The sequence below is a fragment of the Salmo trutta genome, chromosome 18, assembly GCF_901001165.1.
Source record: "Salmo trutta chromosome 18, fSalTru1.1, whole genome shotgun sequence".
NCBI lineage: Eukaryota > Metazoa > Chordata > Actinopteri > Salmoniformes > Salmonidae > Salmo > Salmo trutta.
In genome coordinates, this window is record NC_042974.1 from 46,820,691 (window position 1) to 46,835,969 (window position 15,279).

Genomic DNA, 15,279 nt, shown 5'->3' on the forward strand with positions numbered 1-15,279 from the left:
GCCTCACGGGACTCGTCTGAAATCAGTAACGCTAATTTGCCAACTTTTGTCTGTAGTGTCAGAACCGTTTGGGCTACAAACTAATATGACCCCAGGGGAGACTTTCACGAACACGATGGTGTCATGGGCCTATAAAAATAAGGGGTTAAATGTGAGAAAAAAAACTACAAATATTTCCAAAGCTTTCTTATATTTCCAAAAACGTAATATTATAAATAATTGCTTGAATATTTCTGGGGGATACCTAAATGGGTCCTAAAATTCAAAATCAAATAGTTAAATGATCCATGGTGTGACATTCCTAAAACAATTCCATATGTCAGCTCAAAACCCACCCCCCCACTCAAACGGCATAGACTTTTAAGAAATAACATTGACGGCCTATAACATCCAGCCTTTAACGTCTGCGGCATATAACATCCAGCCTTTAACATCTACGACCTTTAACATCCAGCCTATAACGTCCAGCCTATAACATCTACAGGCTATAACATCCAGCCTATAACTACTGTAGTAACTACACACGGTTTTAGAAGCTGACTTTTCTAAGGGAACTCTCATGAACCTTAGATGGGGCTTGAACATTTTTACATTATTCTAAATACCTGAAGGTATGAGACATAAACTGGTGTTTGGTAATACCTCAACTTTAGCTCAGAGGGTTAACACGATCTTGAGGCGATTAAATACAAGAAGGCAATTACTCCCTGTTGTTCCCCCATGATTGATTGATGATTTTAGGTGCAGCCCTATGGGTGACATTTAACTCTTCTTAAAACAGGTACTATTTGCCCTAACAATACCTCACAAATCTTCAAGTGGGATCTCTCAAAACCTCAGTTAGAATAATGTCCATGAAAAGGTAACGATTATTTATGCAAATATTAAAGTAAACACTGGAACTCTGTGCCCTGTAACTCTGTTGCTATTGCCTAGCTCAAAGGTTTTACATGATGTGCAGCCTTTAACGCTGTTGTTGGCCTCTTATAGGTACAATGGTCCCAACCTGGTTCTGAAGTATGACAAGCAGAGGAAGAGACTGGTCAACATTGCTGTCGACAACCGTAGTTCCCCTTTCTATGCTCTGAGAGATCGCCAAGGCAATGCCATCGGAGTGACAGCCTGCGACATTGATGGAGACGGAAGAGAGGAGATCTATGTGCTCAATACCAACAACGCCTTCTCAGGTAGACACACATACACACACACACACACAGATGTATGGTCATGTTTAAGCATACATACATACACCCACACATGCACTAATACGCACACACGAGTACACACACACATACACACGGATCACGTCCTCTCATCTCTCTGCAGACACAAACACAGAAGGGAGGATCAATATAGCAGAGATAAACATTTCTAATCACAGACTTCATCAGGTAACAGATAAGGACTTTGTGTCGCTATTAATCTTCTGAGAGTTTATAGGACTGACTGCCAAAACTACAATATCACAGCTTTATCATTTTCTCTTTACTTTATTTACCCCCAAAATGGTTGTATAGGATTCTAGATGTTTTATCTTCATTTAAATCTAAAATATTCTCTGTTCTTTTCTCTTTTCTTCTCCCATCCCCTCCCCTCTTCTTTCCTCTCCTCTCTTTCTCCTCTCCTCTTCTCTCCTCTCCTCTTCTCTCCTCTCCTCTCCTCTCCTCTCCTCCTCCTCTCCTGAAGGTCGTGCCACCTACTCTGATAAGCTCTTTAAGTTCCGTAATGGCCGGTTTGAAGATCTGTTAAACGACGACATTAACGAACACCGTGATGTAGCCAACCGCTTGGCTGGACGATCTGTAGCCTGCGTAGACCGAAAGGTACAGGAGCTACACACACACACACACACACACACACACACAGACAGACTGAGAAACACACTCACACTGCAGAACTCACTATACACAGCTCTCTCTAAACAGATCTGTCTTTCTATGTCAGTTTCTGTCCTTTACACCCCATTACTAACCTCTTATCTCATTTGAGCATATCAACAATAACTCAGGCTTTCTGTTTAGTGTCTCTTCTCCCAGCCCATATTATGATGTGGGTTTTATGTTTGTGTGTGTGTGTGTGTGTGTGTGTGACGGTAGGTGCGTAGTCATAATTCATGCTTGCTGTGTGTCCCGCCCTCCTCAGTGTGTGTTATGACAGTTCATTAGAAGAGATATGTGGTGTTCCTTCTCCTCTTTTTCTCAGTGCACCGCTGTAATTACAAAACAATGGGCTCATTCATTCTACAGACAGACATACAAGGGGAGAAATTATGTCTACACACATTTATACACACGGACATGCATACATACAAAGACACAGACAAACACACACATTTAAACAAAAATGCATGCATGCACTTGCACACACACACACACACACACACGCACAGTAAAGTAATGTGGCAATGGATGTCCAGTGTATGGGCCAAATGGAGATGGTCAGAACAGCATATTTCTGTAATCATGACTGCAGTCCTCTCTACCCCACCCCAGGTTGAGGGATAAAGCTGTTACCCAGTGAGGTACAGTACGGACGGTATTAGAATCGATTTTCTGACTGCAGTCTCATCTGACTGGGCATGGGAGAGGAGCCAAGCCCATTGGAAAGAGATCTCCTTTTAATATGACAATACCTTTAGAATGGTCCAAACTCTTAGTCTCCTTGAGTTTGTGGTCTCCTTGAGTGTGTGTATTGTGTGTGTGTGTGTTAATTTCATGAGATGTATGAAAGAATAAAGCATTTTCCTTTAGCTATAAAAATATACCTCTCCTATACTTTCTGAGAGGACCTTATTCCCCCATCCACAGTTGGAGTTAAGTTTACAGCAGTCATTGATGAGCAGGGTGTGAGCCCACCTCATGTAATGGAGATTTCTCATCATCGTACTGTAATATGATACATAATATATAAATTATAGCCCCATTGGAGCAGCATCACAAGGTTATAAAAGACACTGGTTTGACCAGTTTGAGCAGCTTCTCACAGCAGGAAAATATTCCTGCATTATAATTAATTGACATTTTTGTAACTCTTGATACACTTTTTGTTAGGGCAAATTGAGTCTGACATTTTTTTAGGTGTAAATTACAAACTTTAGAAGCCTTTTTAAACCTTGTATACACTATATGTTTGCATTTCCTGCTGCACAGGAAAATTCCATTTGACAACACAGATCAAATTAAGATATAGCATATTTGTATTTGTGCTAGGAAATTCAACTGATCAATCAACTTCAATTTTGAATCACTCACGTCCCTAACACACTTTATTGTGAAAGACAGTGTGAAAAAAGGGGGGAAAGACAGAGAAAAATGTTGTAATAAGGCCTAAGATGTGAACCTCTCTGTCTTGTTCCCCCTTTCAGGGGGACCACCAAATCACAGTCAAAAGCTCTTGAAGACCACAATTCCCTGAGCCGCAGAGATTTTTTTAACATAAAATATGTTGTCAGTCAAATGTACAGTATGTATGCATGTGTATATACAGTACCAGTCAAAAGTTTGGAAACACCTAGTCATTCAAGGGTTTTTCTTTATTTTACTATTTTCTACATTGTAGAATAATAGTGAAGGCATGAAACTATGAAATAACACATGGAATCATGTAGTAACCAAAAAAGTGTTAAATAAATCAACATATATTTTAGATTCTTAAATGTAGCCACTCTTTGCCTTGACAGCTTTGCACGCTTTTGGCATTCTCTCAACCAGCTTCACCTGGAATGCTTTTCCAACAGTCTTGAAGGAGTTCCCACATATGCTGAGCACTTGTTGGCTGCTTTTCCTACACTCTGCGGTCCAACTCATCCCAAACCATCTCAATTGGGTTGAGGTCGGGTGATTGTGGAGGCCAGGTCATCTGATGCAATACTCCATCACTCTTCTTGGTCAAATAGCCCTTACACAGCCTGGAGGTGTGTTTTGGGTCATTGTCCTGTTGAAAAACAAATGATAGTCCCACTAAGCGCAAACCAGATGGGATGGCGAATCGCTGCAGAATGCTGTGGTAGCCATGCTGGTTAATTGTGCCTTGAATTCTAAATAAATCCCAAACAGTGTCACCAGCAAAGCACCCCCACACCATCACAACTCCTCCTCCATGTTTCATGGTGGGAACCACACATGTGGAGATCATCCGTTCACCTACTCTGCGTCTCACAAAGACAAGGCAGCTGGAACCAAAAATCTCAAATTTGGACTCATATCACAAAAAGGCCACTGAAAGTGTGGGGGAAAAGAGGAAAAAAAGGTAGAAAGATGAATGTGTTTGGTGTTATTTACTTCTAAATAGACTTCTATCACTCACTCAGAGATATAATTACTCATCTAGACCACTGCATCTTTCTTAGTCTCCTTCAGTGTGTGTGTGTGTATTTCGCATACGTGCCTCTGGATGTGTGTGTGTGTGCATGCCTCCGTATGTGTGTTTTTTAGTCTCCTTGGGAGGGAAGTGACATCATTTGTCTTTTCCAAACTGATGAAGGGAAGCTATTGATTTAAGACATTAGAAAGTGATAGATGACACTGAAACAGGACCACTTTCAGACAGACCAGTGACCGAAAATGAGCTTTGGGGTAAAGAGCTATCTGGAAACGATTTACACTTTTAGCTCCAAATGTGAATATTTGGTCCTACCCGAATTTCAAAGTTGATTTGTTGACTGTAATAGCCTCCCTAAGTCAAACAATGTCACAATGCGAAAGGCCTTCAAAACACGCACACACACATGCCCACACAGCCATTCATGCATGCATGCATACATGCACACACACACATTATGTATAGTCTCCTGATCTGTAATGACTGGTTACAGAAATGAGTGTGAGTGAAGCATCATTACCGAAAACCACTGACTTTTAACACCAGTAACGAATTTTCAATGGCCTTGGAGCCTGCAGCACTAAATCGTACTTGTGTGTGTGTGTTTGTTTCTATTACCTGAGATGGATGTGCTGAGAGAGTGAGCTGTGACGATCTGATGCTGGTGGTGACATTTACATTCCTTAACAGTCATTTTCCTTTTAGTCCCGCAGTGGAAATTAGATTAGATTGGATTTAGTCACATGCACAGGGTCACAGATGTAGTTGCAGTGTACAGTGAAATTGTTAAGCTCCGAGCTGATTGTCTGGGGGTAGAAGCTATTGCCCAGTCTCTTAGTTTTAACCATGATGCTCCTGTACTGCGTGCGTCAAAGTGATGGATGCGAGGAGAACAGGCTGTGGCTCAGGTGGCTGATGTCCCTGATTATCTTCTTGGCCTTCCTGTGACATCTGGTGTTGTAGGTGTCTTGGAGGGCAGGCAGTGTGCACCCAATGCTGCGTTTGGCTGAGCGTACCACCCTCTGTAGTGCCTAGAGGTTCGCGGCGGTGGAGATTCCATACCAGGCTGTGATGCAGTCCGACAGTATTCTCTCGATGGTGCTCCTGTAGAACACTATGAGGACCCTCTGGAACAGGTACATTTCAGCCGAATTTCTTTAGCCTCCTGAGGTTGAAGAGTCGCTGTCATGCCTTCTTCACCATGGTGTCTGTGTGGTTTGACAATTTCAGCTCCTCCGAGATGTGTATGCAGAGGAACTTAAAGTTTTTGACTGTCTCCACGGAGGCCCCTTTGATGAGGATGGGGGCGTGCCCAGCCTGGTTCCTCCTGAAGTCGACAATCAGCTCCTTTGTTTTGCTGACGTTGAGGGAGAGGTTGTTAACCTGGCAACACACCGTCAGAGGGCCTATCTCCTCCCTGTAGGCCGTCTTGTTGTTGTTGGTAATCAGGCCTACTACTGTCGTGTTGTCAGCGAACTTGATGATGGAGTTGGTACTGTGTAAGGCCACATAATCGTGGGTATACAGGGAGTACAGGAGGGGACTGAGGATGCATCCTTGTGGGACGAGCTCTAGTTGATGAACAGCATCCTCACATACCGTATGAATTCTTCTTCTGCAGGTGGGTGAGGGCAGTGTGAAGCGCAATGGTGATTGCCTCGTCCGTGGATCTGTTGGGCGGTAGGTGAATTGGAGACGGTCGAGTGTGTTGGAGATTGAGGAGGAGATATGGTCTTTGACTAGCCTCTCGGAGCACTTCATGATGAAGTGAATGCTACAAGTCGGTAGTAATTCAGTTCTGTTACTTTCCCTTTCTTGGGCATGGGATGTTAATGGACATCTTGAAGCAGGTGGGGATAATGGCCTGCACTACAGAGAGATTAAAAATGTTGAAAACACAACAGTTGGCTGGTCTGCACATGCTCTGAGGGTGCGGCTAGGGATGCCATCTGGGTCGGCAGCCTTGTGAGGGTTAACACGCTTGACATGCGTCCTCCGTTGTCCTCAGGGGCTCTCCTCAGCAGTTCAGAGACGTTATGCTCGAAGCGTGAGAAAAGGTGTTTATCTCATTAGGGCGGAGTTGGTGGAGGCGACTCCGGGATGCTGGCCTTCTAGGCAGAGTTCCTCTGTCCAGTGTCTGTGTTCTTTTGCCCATCTTAATCTTTTCTTTTTATTGGCCAGTCTGAGATATGGCTTTTTCTTTGCAACTCTGCCTAGAAGGCCAGCATCCCGGAGTCGCCTCTTCACTGTTGACGTTGAGACTGGTGTTTTGCGTGTACTATTTGATGAAGCTGACAGTTGAGGACTTGTGAGGCGTCTGTTTCTTAAACTAGACACTCTAATGTGCTTGTCCTCTTGCTCAGTTGTGCACCGTGGCCTCCCACTCCTCTTTCTATTCTGGTTAGAGCCAGTTTGCGCTGTTCTGTGAAGGGAGTAGTACACAGCGTTGTACAAGATCTTCAGTTTCTTGGCAATTTCTTGCATGGAATAGCCTTCATTTCTCAGAACAAGAATAGACTGACGAGTTTCAGAAGAAAGTCCTTTGTTTTTGGACATTTTGAGCCTGTAATCGAACCCACAAATGCTGATGCACCAGATACTCAACTAGTCTAAAGAAGGACAGTTTTATTGCTTCTTCAATCAGAACAACCGTTTTCAGCTGTGCTAACATAATTGCAAAAGGGTTTTCTAATGATCAATTAGCCTTTTAAAATGATAAACTTGGATTAGCTAACACAACGTGCCATTGGAACACAGGAGTGATAGTTGCTGATAATGGGCCACTGTACGCCTATGTAGCTATTCCATAAAAAATTAGTTGTTTCCAGCTACAATAGTCATTTACAACATGAACAATGTCTACACTGTATTTCTGATCAATTTTATGCTATTTTAATGGACAAAAAATGTGCTTTTCTTTCAAAAACAAGGACATTTCTAAATTACCCCAAACTTTTGAACGGTAGTGTATATCTTTCAACTATGCAGTGATGTTTAACTTACAATTTCAACCTATCTAATCGAATAGAATCTAATAGTATATTAGTAATTGACTAACCCGGTCTCTCCAGATCTCATAACAGTACTATTTCTAGGGTCGATTTTAGATCAATGTTATGCATTTTCAGCCATTCCTGAACCTGAGACCAGAAACAGGCTACCTGAGGGCAATACCTAATTAAATGGTCTATTGATTCTGTATCCTCACAACAAAATCTGCAGAGTTTCGATGATTTTATGCCCCAAATATTCAACATTTTGTTGGAGGCAAGAATTAGAATTCATAATTTTAGCTGAAAAGCACAAAGTTTTGAATCTTGCGTCGTTTTATATATTAGCTCATACACCCTGTACCATGGAATCGGTAGATCAAAAATCTCTTTACAACTATTTTGCAATCTGTATGGCACAGTTGTCAACATAATGGTCCTCAAATGAAACTGGTATACCTATTTATGCTATTTTTATTCCTCCGCCAGTTTTGATCCATTATATTGGGCAGACAGACCAGTTCCCTACCTCCTCCCGCTGCCACCTGAATCCTCAATTTTTGGGGTAATTCTGTAATCAATTGGTTGTACTCTTGGATTGAGCAGACTTTCCCGTACAATTCTGATAACTCCATGAAAGACATAATTCTACCATTGCAATTTACAATATAATTTATGAACAAAATACCCTTTTCAAACATCTTCCCATAAATACAAGTATTTTATCAACCAGCACATTTGAGTTCAGCCATAATATTTGTTGTAATATTAGATCAAATCAAATCAAAATCAAATCAAATGTATTTATATAGCCCTTCGTACATCAGCTGATATCTCAAAGTGCTGTACAGAAACCCAGCCTAAAACCCCAAACAGCAATGCATGTGAAAGAAGCACGGTGGCTAGGAAAAACTCCATAGGAAAAACTCCCTAGAAAGGCCAAAAACCTAGGAAGAAACCTAGAGAGGAACCAGGCTATGAGGGGTGGCCAGTCCTCTTCTGGCTGTGCCGGGTGGATATTATAACAGAACATGGTCAAGATGTTAAAATGTTCATAAATGACCAGCATGGTCAAATAATAATAATCATAGTAGTTGTCGAGGGTGCAACAAGCATGTCCGGTGAACAGGTCAGGGTTCCATAGCCGCAGGCAGAACAGTTGAAACTGGAGCAGCAGCACGGCCAGGTGGACTGGGGACAGCAAGGAGTCATGCCAGGTAGTCCTGAGGCATGGTCCTAGGGCTCAGGTCCTCCGAGAGAAAGAAAGAAAGAGAGAAAAAGAGAATTAGAGAGAGCATATTTAAATTCACACAGGACACCGGATAAGACAAGAGAAATACTCCAAATGTAACAGACTGACCCTAGCCCCCCGACACATAAACTACTGCAGCATAAATACTGGAGGCTGAGACAGGAGGGATCAGAAGACACTGTGGCCCCATCCGATGATACCCCTGGACAGGGCCAAACAGGCAGGATATAACCCCACCCACTTTGCCAAAGCACAGCCCCCACACCACTAGAGGGATGTCTCCAACCACCAACTTACCATCCTAAGACAAGGCCGAGTATAGCCCACAAAGATCTCCGCCACGGCACAACCCAAGGGGGGGGGGGGGGGGGGGCACCAACCCAGACAGGAAGACCACGTCAGTGACTCAACCCACTGAAGTGACGCACCCCTCCCATGGACGGCATGGAAGAACACCAGTAAGCCAGTGACTCAGCCCCTGTAATAGGGTTAGAGGCAGAGAATCCCAGTGGAGAGAGGGGAACCGGCAAGGCAGAGACAGCAAGGGCGGTTCGTTGCTCCAGAGCCTTTCCGTTCACCTTCACACTCCTGGGCCAGACTATACTTAATCATAGGACCTACTGAAGAGATAAGTCTTCAGTAAAGACTTAAAGGTTGAGACTGAGTCTGCGTCTCTCACATGGGTAGGCAGACCATTCCATAAAAATTGAGCTCTATAGGAGAAAGCCCTACCTCCAGCCGTTTGCTTAGAAATTCTAGGGACAATTAGGAGGCCTGCGTCTTGTGACTGTAGCGTACGTGTAGGTATGTACGGCAGGACCAAATCGGAAAGATAGGTAGGAGCAAGCCCATGTAATGCTTTGTAGGTTAGCAGTAAAACCTTGAAATCAGCCCTTGCCTTAACAGGAAGCCAGTGTAGGGAGGCTAGCACTGGAGTAATATGATCACATTTTTTGGTTCTAGTCAGGATTCTAGCAGCCGTATTTAGCACTAACTGAAGTTTGTTTATTGCTTTATCTGGGTAGCCGGAAAGTAGAGCATTGCAGTAGTCCAGCCTAGAAGTAACAAAAGCATGGATTAATTTTTCTGCATCATTTTTGGACAGAAAGTTTCAGATTTTTGCAATGTTACGTAGATGAAAAAAGCTGTCCTTGAAACAGTCTTGATATGTTCTTCAAAAGAGAGATAGTCCAGAGTAACGCCGAGGTCCTTCACAGTTTTATTTGAGACGACTGTACAACCATCCAGATTAATTGTCAGATTCAACAGAAGATCTCTTTGTTTCTTGGGACCTAGTTCTCTTTTCAGGGAGATGAAATTGAAATTGTAGCCAGCTCTGCAATGCTTGTTTGAGAAAGAGAGATACTTTGAAATAAGTATCATTTTCAATTAATCTACTTGAGAACCATTTAGGGTTTTTTGAGTAAGTGAAGCTTACTTTTGAATAAGTGAAGCTTTTTTGAGTAAGTAAACTTATATTTAATAATCTCAACCCACCTAATTCATATTCATTATATAGATAGGCACGCTTTATTTTCTCTGGTTTAGCATCCCAGATAAAGCTAAATATTTTTTTGCTCATATGATTTGAAAAATGAATAATCAGGAGTAGGCAGGGCCATAAGTATGTGAGTAAACTGAGATATGTCTAAGAAGTTAATCAAGGATTTTTTTCCATAAATAGACAGGTATTTACCTCTCCATGGTTGCAGGATCTTGTCTATTTTTACAAGTTTTCTATTGAAATTCAATGTGGAGAGTTTATTTATATATTTTGTGATATGAATAGGTAAACTGCAGTGTAATGTAAAAGTTGTATTTTTTAAAGATCCAATACGTAATGTTGTACACTTATCATAATTAGGTTTTAGTCCAGAGAGTCCAGAAAAGTTATCTGGATCTTCATTGAGACATTGCATGGATCTAGCTTGCGGACTTAATTTAAAACTTGAGTCATCGGCATACATGGACACCTTTGTTTTTAAGCCTTAGATTTCTAATCCTCTGATGTTGTTATTGCATCTGATTTTAATTGCGAGCAGTTCGATGGCATAACGAATAGATATGGTGACATAACGAATAGGTATGGAGACCCTTGTTTAACTCCTCTTGACAATTCAAAACTCTCTGAGAAGTAGCCGTTATTTACTATTTTACACCTGGGGTTGCTATACATTTATTTTACCCATTTTATAAGACAATCACCGAAATTGAAAAAATCCAGGCATTTGTAAATAAAATCCAGTCTTACTTTATAAAATACCTTTTCAAGATCTGCTGTAAATCTCAGGCCTGGCTTCTTAGATGTTTTCATGATGTTCTATTATTTCTAGTAGTTGTCGTATATTATCTCGAATGTATCGTCCACGTTAAACACCTGTCGGATCAGGATGAACAATACCTGGTAAAACCCTTTTAATTCTGAGTGCTACGCTAGTATTTTTGCATCACAACATTGAAATGTAAGGCACCTCCAGTTTTTTAGATAGACTGGATCTTTATATTTGCAATCTGGGTCTTGTTTTAATAATAGTGAAATCAGACCTTCCTGCTGAGTACCTGACAGACTACCATTTCTATAGGAGTAGTTAAAACAATCTAACAATGGCGCTTTTAGTATATCAAAAAAGGCTTGATAAACCTCTACCAGAATGCCATCAAGCCCTGGGGTTTTTCCAGACTGAAAGGATTTAATAGCCTCAAAGTTAGTCCTCTGTAATTTGGCCTTCACACTGATCTTTCTGTACATTTGTTAATTTTTAAATGTTTTGTTTAATTTGGAAATAATTCCCTACTGTAATCTTCATTCAGTGGGAGAGAATGAGACAGAAAAGAGAACATCTGCTTAAAATATTTAGCTTCCCCTTTTAAAATATAATTCAGAGACGGGTTTCTGCAAATTATTTTTGTTAGCGTTCCTGTGTTGGAGATTCAGGAAGAATTATGTGCATTTTTCTTCATATTCCATCCAGTTTGCTTTATTTTTTTAATAGATTTCATTAGATCGTTCTTGAATAAGTTCCTCAAGTTCTTTTTCTTTTTCCTCGAACTTATTTTGTGTCTCTGTAACATCGTTTTTATTGTTATCTACCTGTACTATTAGTTCATGTATTTCCCTTGTTAGTCTTGTCTCTTTAGCCAGAAACTGCTTTTTTATTATTGATGAACATTGAATTGAATGACTTCTGAAGGTACATTTAAAAGTATCCCAAACAATAAGTGGATTTGCTGTTCCTATATTATACTGTAAAAATTCAGTTATAAATTATTTTGTCTTAGTTAAAAATAAGTTGGTCTCCAGTAAACTTTGATTACATTTCCAATATCCCTGTCCATGTGGAAATTCTATAAGGGTTATGTGAAGGCCAATTAGATGATGATCTGATCGCATTCTGTCTCCTATTAAAACGTTTTTCACCATTGATGCAAGAGAGAAAGAGATAAGAAAGTAGTCAAGACGGCTAGCTTTATTAAGTCTCCTCCGTGTATATCTCACTAGGTCGGGATTTTTAGTCTACAAATATCCACTATTTCTAATGTGTCCATAATATTTGTGATTTCCTTAACGGCACGGTGATGATAGTTTGTAGAGTGATTTCCGTTACAGTCCATTGAGGTATTTAACACTGTGTTATAGTCTCCTACCAGAATGATTTGATCATTTGTTGGCTGTAAGTTCAATAAATTGTAAGTATGGATCATCCTGATTTGGACCATATAGATTAATGAGCCAAATGTATTTTTCGTCCCCTTTTATATTCATAAATATCCACCTTCCTTGCATATCATTCCTAACTAGTTGCACATTCAGATTGACATTTTTGTAAATAAATATCATCAAACCTTTTGAGTTACTGTGTCCATGACAGAAAATTATTTCACCACCCCATTCCTTTATTCCACGCAACTTCATCTAAGGATGTAGAGTGAGTTTCCTGTAAACAGTATATGTTATATTCCTTTTCTTTTAGCCACATAAAGACTGATCTTTTTTTATTATATGCTAAACCGTTACAATTATAACTGGCTCTACTTATTTCACCCCTTACCATAACTAGATACTATTCTCAGTCTAAATTGACCATAATTAGTGCTTGTAAAGTTACTGCCATCAGAGGTATTATGACGGTCAAACTAGAGCTTTCAAATGTCTGATATATAGACCAGAAAATCTTGTTTCTCATGGTCTGAGAGTCTTTAGGTGCCTTTTGGCAAATTCCAAGCGGGCTGTCTCATGCATTTTACTGAGTGGTGGCTTCCGTCTGGCCACTCTACCACAAAGGCCTGTTTGGTGGAGTGCTGCAGAGATGGTTGTCCTTCTGGAAGGTTCTATCATCTCCACAGAAGAACTCTGGAGCTCTGTTAGAGTGACCATCGGGTTCTGGGTCACCTCCCTGACAAAGGCCACTCTCCCTCGATTTCTAATTTTGGCCGGAGGCCAGCTCTAGGAAGAGTCTTGGTGGTTCCAAACTTCTTCCATTTAAGAATGATGGAGTTTACTGTGTTCTTGGGGACCTTCAATGCTCCAGATTTTTTTTGGTACCCTTTCCAGATCTGTGCCTCGACACAATCCTGTCTCAGGGCTCTACGGACAATTCCTTCGACCTCATGGCTTGGTTTTTGCTCTGATACTGTCAACTGTGGGACCTTATTTAGCCAGGTGTGCCTTTCCATATCATGTCCAATCAATTGAATTTACCACAGGTAGACGACAATCAAGTTGTAGAAACATCTCAAGGATGATCAGTGGAAACAGGATGCACTTGAGCTAAATTTTGAGTAGCATAGCAAAGGCTCTGAATACTGACAGTTGAAGTCGGAAGTTTACGTACACTTAGATTGGAGTCATTAAAACTTGTTTTTCAACCACTCCACAACTTTCTTGTTACCAAACTATAGTTTTGGCAAGTCGGTTATGACATCTACTTTGTGCATGACACAAGTCATTTTCCCAACAATTATTTTCAGACAGATTATTTCTGTTATAATTCACTGTATCACAATTCCAGTGGGTCAGAAGTTTACATACACTAAGTTGACTGTGCCTTTAAACAGCTTGGAAATTTCCAGAAAATGATGTCATGGCTTTAGAAGCTTCTGATAGGCTAATTGACATCATTTGAGTCAATTGGAGGTGTGCCTGTGGATGTATTTCAAGGCCTACCTTCAAACTCAGTGCCTCTTTGCTTGACATCATGGGAAAATCAAAGGAAATCAGCCAAGACCTCAGATAAGAAATGTAGCTCTCCACAAGTCTGGTTCATCCTTGGGAGCAATTTCTAAACACCTAAAGGTACCACGTTCATCTGTTCAAACAATAGTACGCAAGTATAAACACCATGGGACCACGCAGCCGTCATACCGCTCATCTCCTGGAGATGAACGTACTTTAGTGCAAAAAGTGCAAATCAATCTCAGAACAACAGCAAAGGACCTTGTGAAGATGCTGGAGGAAACAGGTACAAAAGTATCTATATCCACAGTAAAACGAGTCCTATATCGACATAACCTGAAAGGCTGCTCAGCAAGGAAGAAGCCACTGCTCCAAAACCACCATAAAAAAGTCAGACTACGGTTTGCAACTGCACATGGGGACAAAGATCGTACTTTTTGGAGAAATGTCCTCTGGTCTGATGAAACAAAAATAGAACTGTTTGGCCATTATGACCATCGTTATGTTTGGAGGAAAAAGGGGGAGGCTTGCAAGCCGAAGAACACCGTCCCAACCGTGAAGCACGGGGGTGGCAGCATCATGTTGTGGGGGTGCCTTGCTGCAGGAGGGACTTGTGCACTTCACAAAATACACAAAATTTATGTGGATATATTGAAGCAACATCTCAAGACATCAGTCAGGAAGTTAAAGCTTGGTTGCAAATGGGTCTTCCAAATGGACAATGACCCCAAGCATACTTCCAAAGTTGTGGCAAAATGGCTTAAACAGTCAATGTATTGGAGTGGCCATCACAAAGCCCTGACCTCAATCCTATAGAAGTTTTGTGGGCAGAACTGAAAAAGTGTGTGCGAGCAAGGAGGCCTACAAACCTGACTCAGTTACACCAGCTCTGTCAGGAGGAATGGGCCAAAATTCACCCAACTTATTGTGGGAAGCTTGTGGAAGACTAGTCGAAACGTTTGACCCAAGTTAAACAATTTAAAGGCAATGCTACCAAATACTAATTGAGTGTATGTAAACTTCTGACCCACTGGGAATGTGATGAAAGAAATAAAAGCTGAAATAAATCATTCTCTGTACTATTATTCTGACATTTCACATCCTTAAAATAAAGTGGTGATCCTAACTGACCTAAGACAAATAATTTTTACTAGAATTAAATGTCAGGATTGTGAAAAACTAAGTTTAAATGCATTTGGCGAAGGTGTTTGTAAACTTCCGACTTCAACTGTATATATTCTTAATTTCTTAATTTTTACTTTTGGATTATGTGCGTTTTGTTTTCTAGGTATTATTACTGCGCTGTTAGATCTAGATACACAAATATTACGCTGCACCTGCCGTAACATCTGCAAATCTGTGTACGCGACCAATAAACTTTGATTTGATGTGTGTGTTTGTGTGTGTGTGTGTGTGTGTAAGGGCCAGTGGGTAAGTTAGCTCATTGTAATGGTAGTGTGTAATCTATTAGGGTGGTTCCGTCTGTGCCTTTGTGTCTGCAGGGACCCTCACTGATAATGGAGTGTGAAATTAACCTCCAAAGG

At 41.0% G+C, this 15,279-nt stretch overlaps 1 protein-coding gene across 1 annotated transcript in view; it reads left to right on the top strand.

Moving 5' to 3' along the window:
- The window catches only part of crtac1b (cartilage acidic protein 1b), a 62,421-nt gene that overhangs the window by 14,016 nt on the left and 33,126 nt on the right, over positions 1–15,279 (top strand). The window contains exons 3-4 of the mRNA XM_029698806.1: positions 991–1,187; positions 1,687–1,823. Coding sequence (XP_029554666.1) covers positions 991–1,187; positions 1,687–1,823 — 334 coding nt within the window. The remainder of the gene's footprint in view (positions 1–990; positions 1,188–1,686; positions 1,824–15,279) is intronic.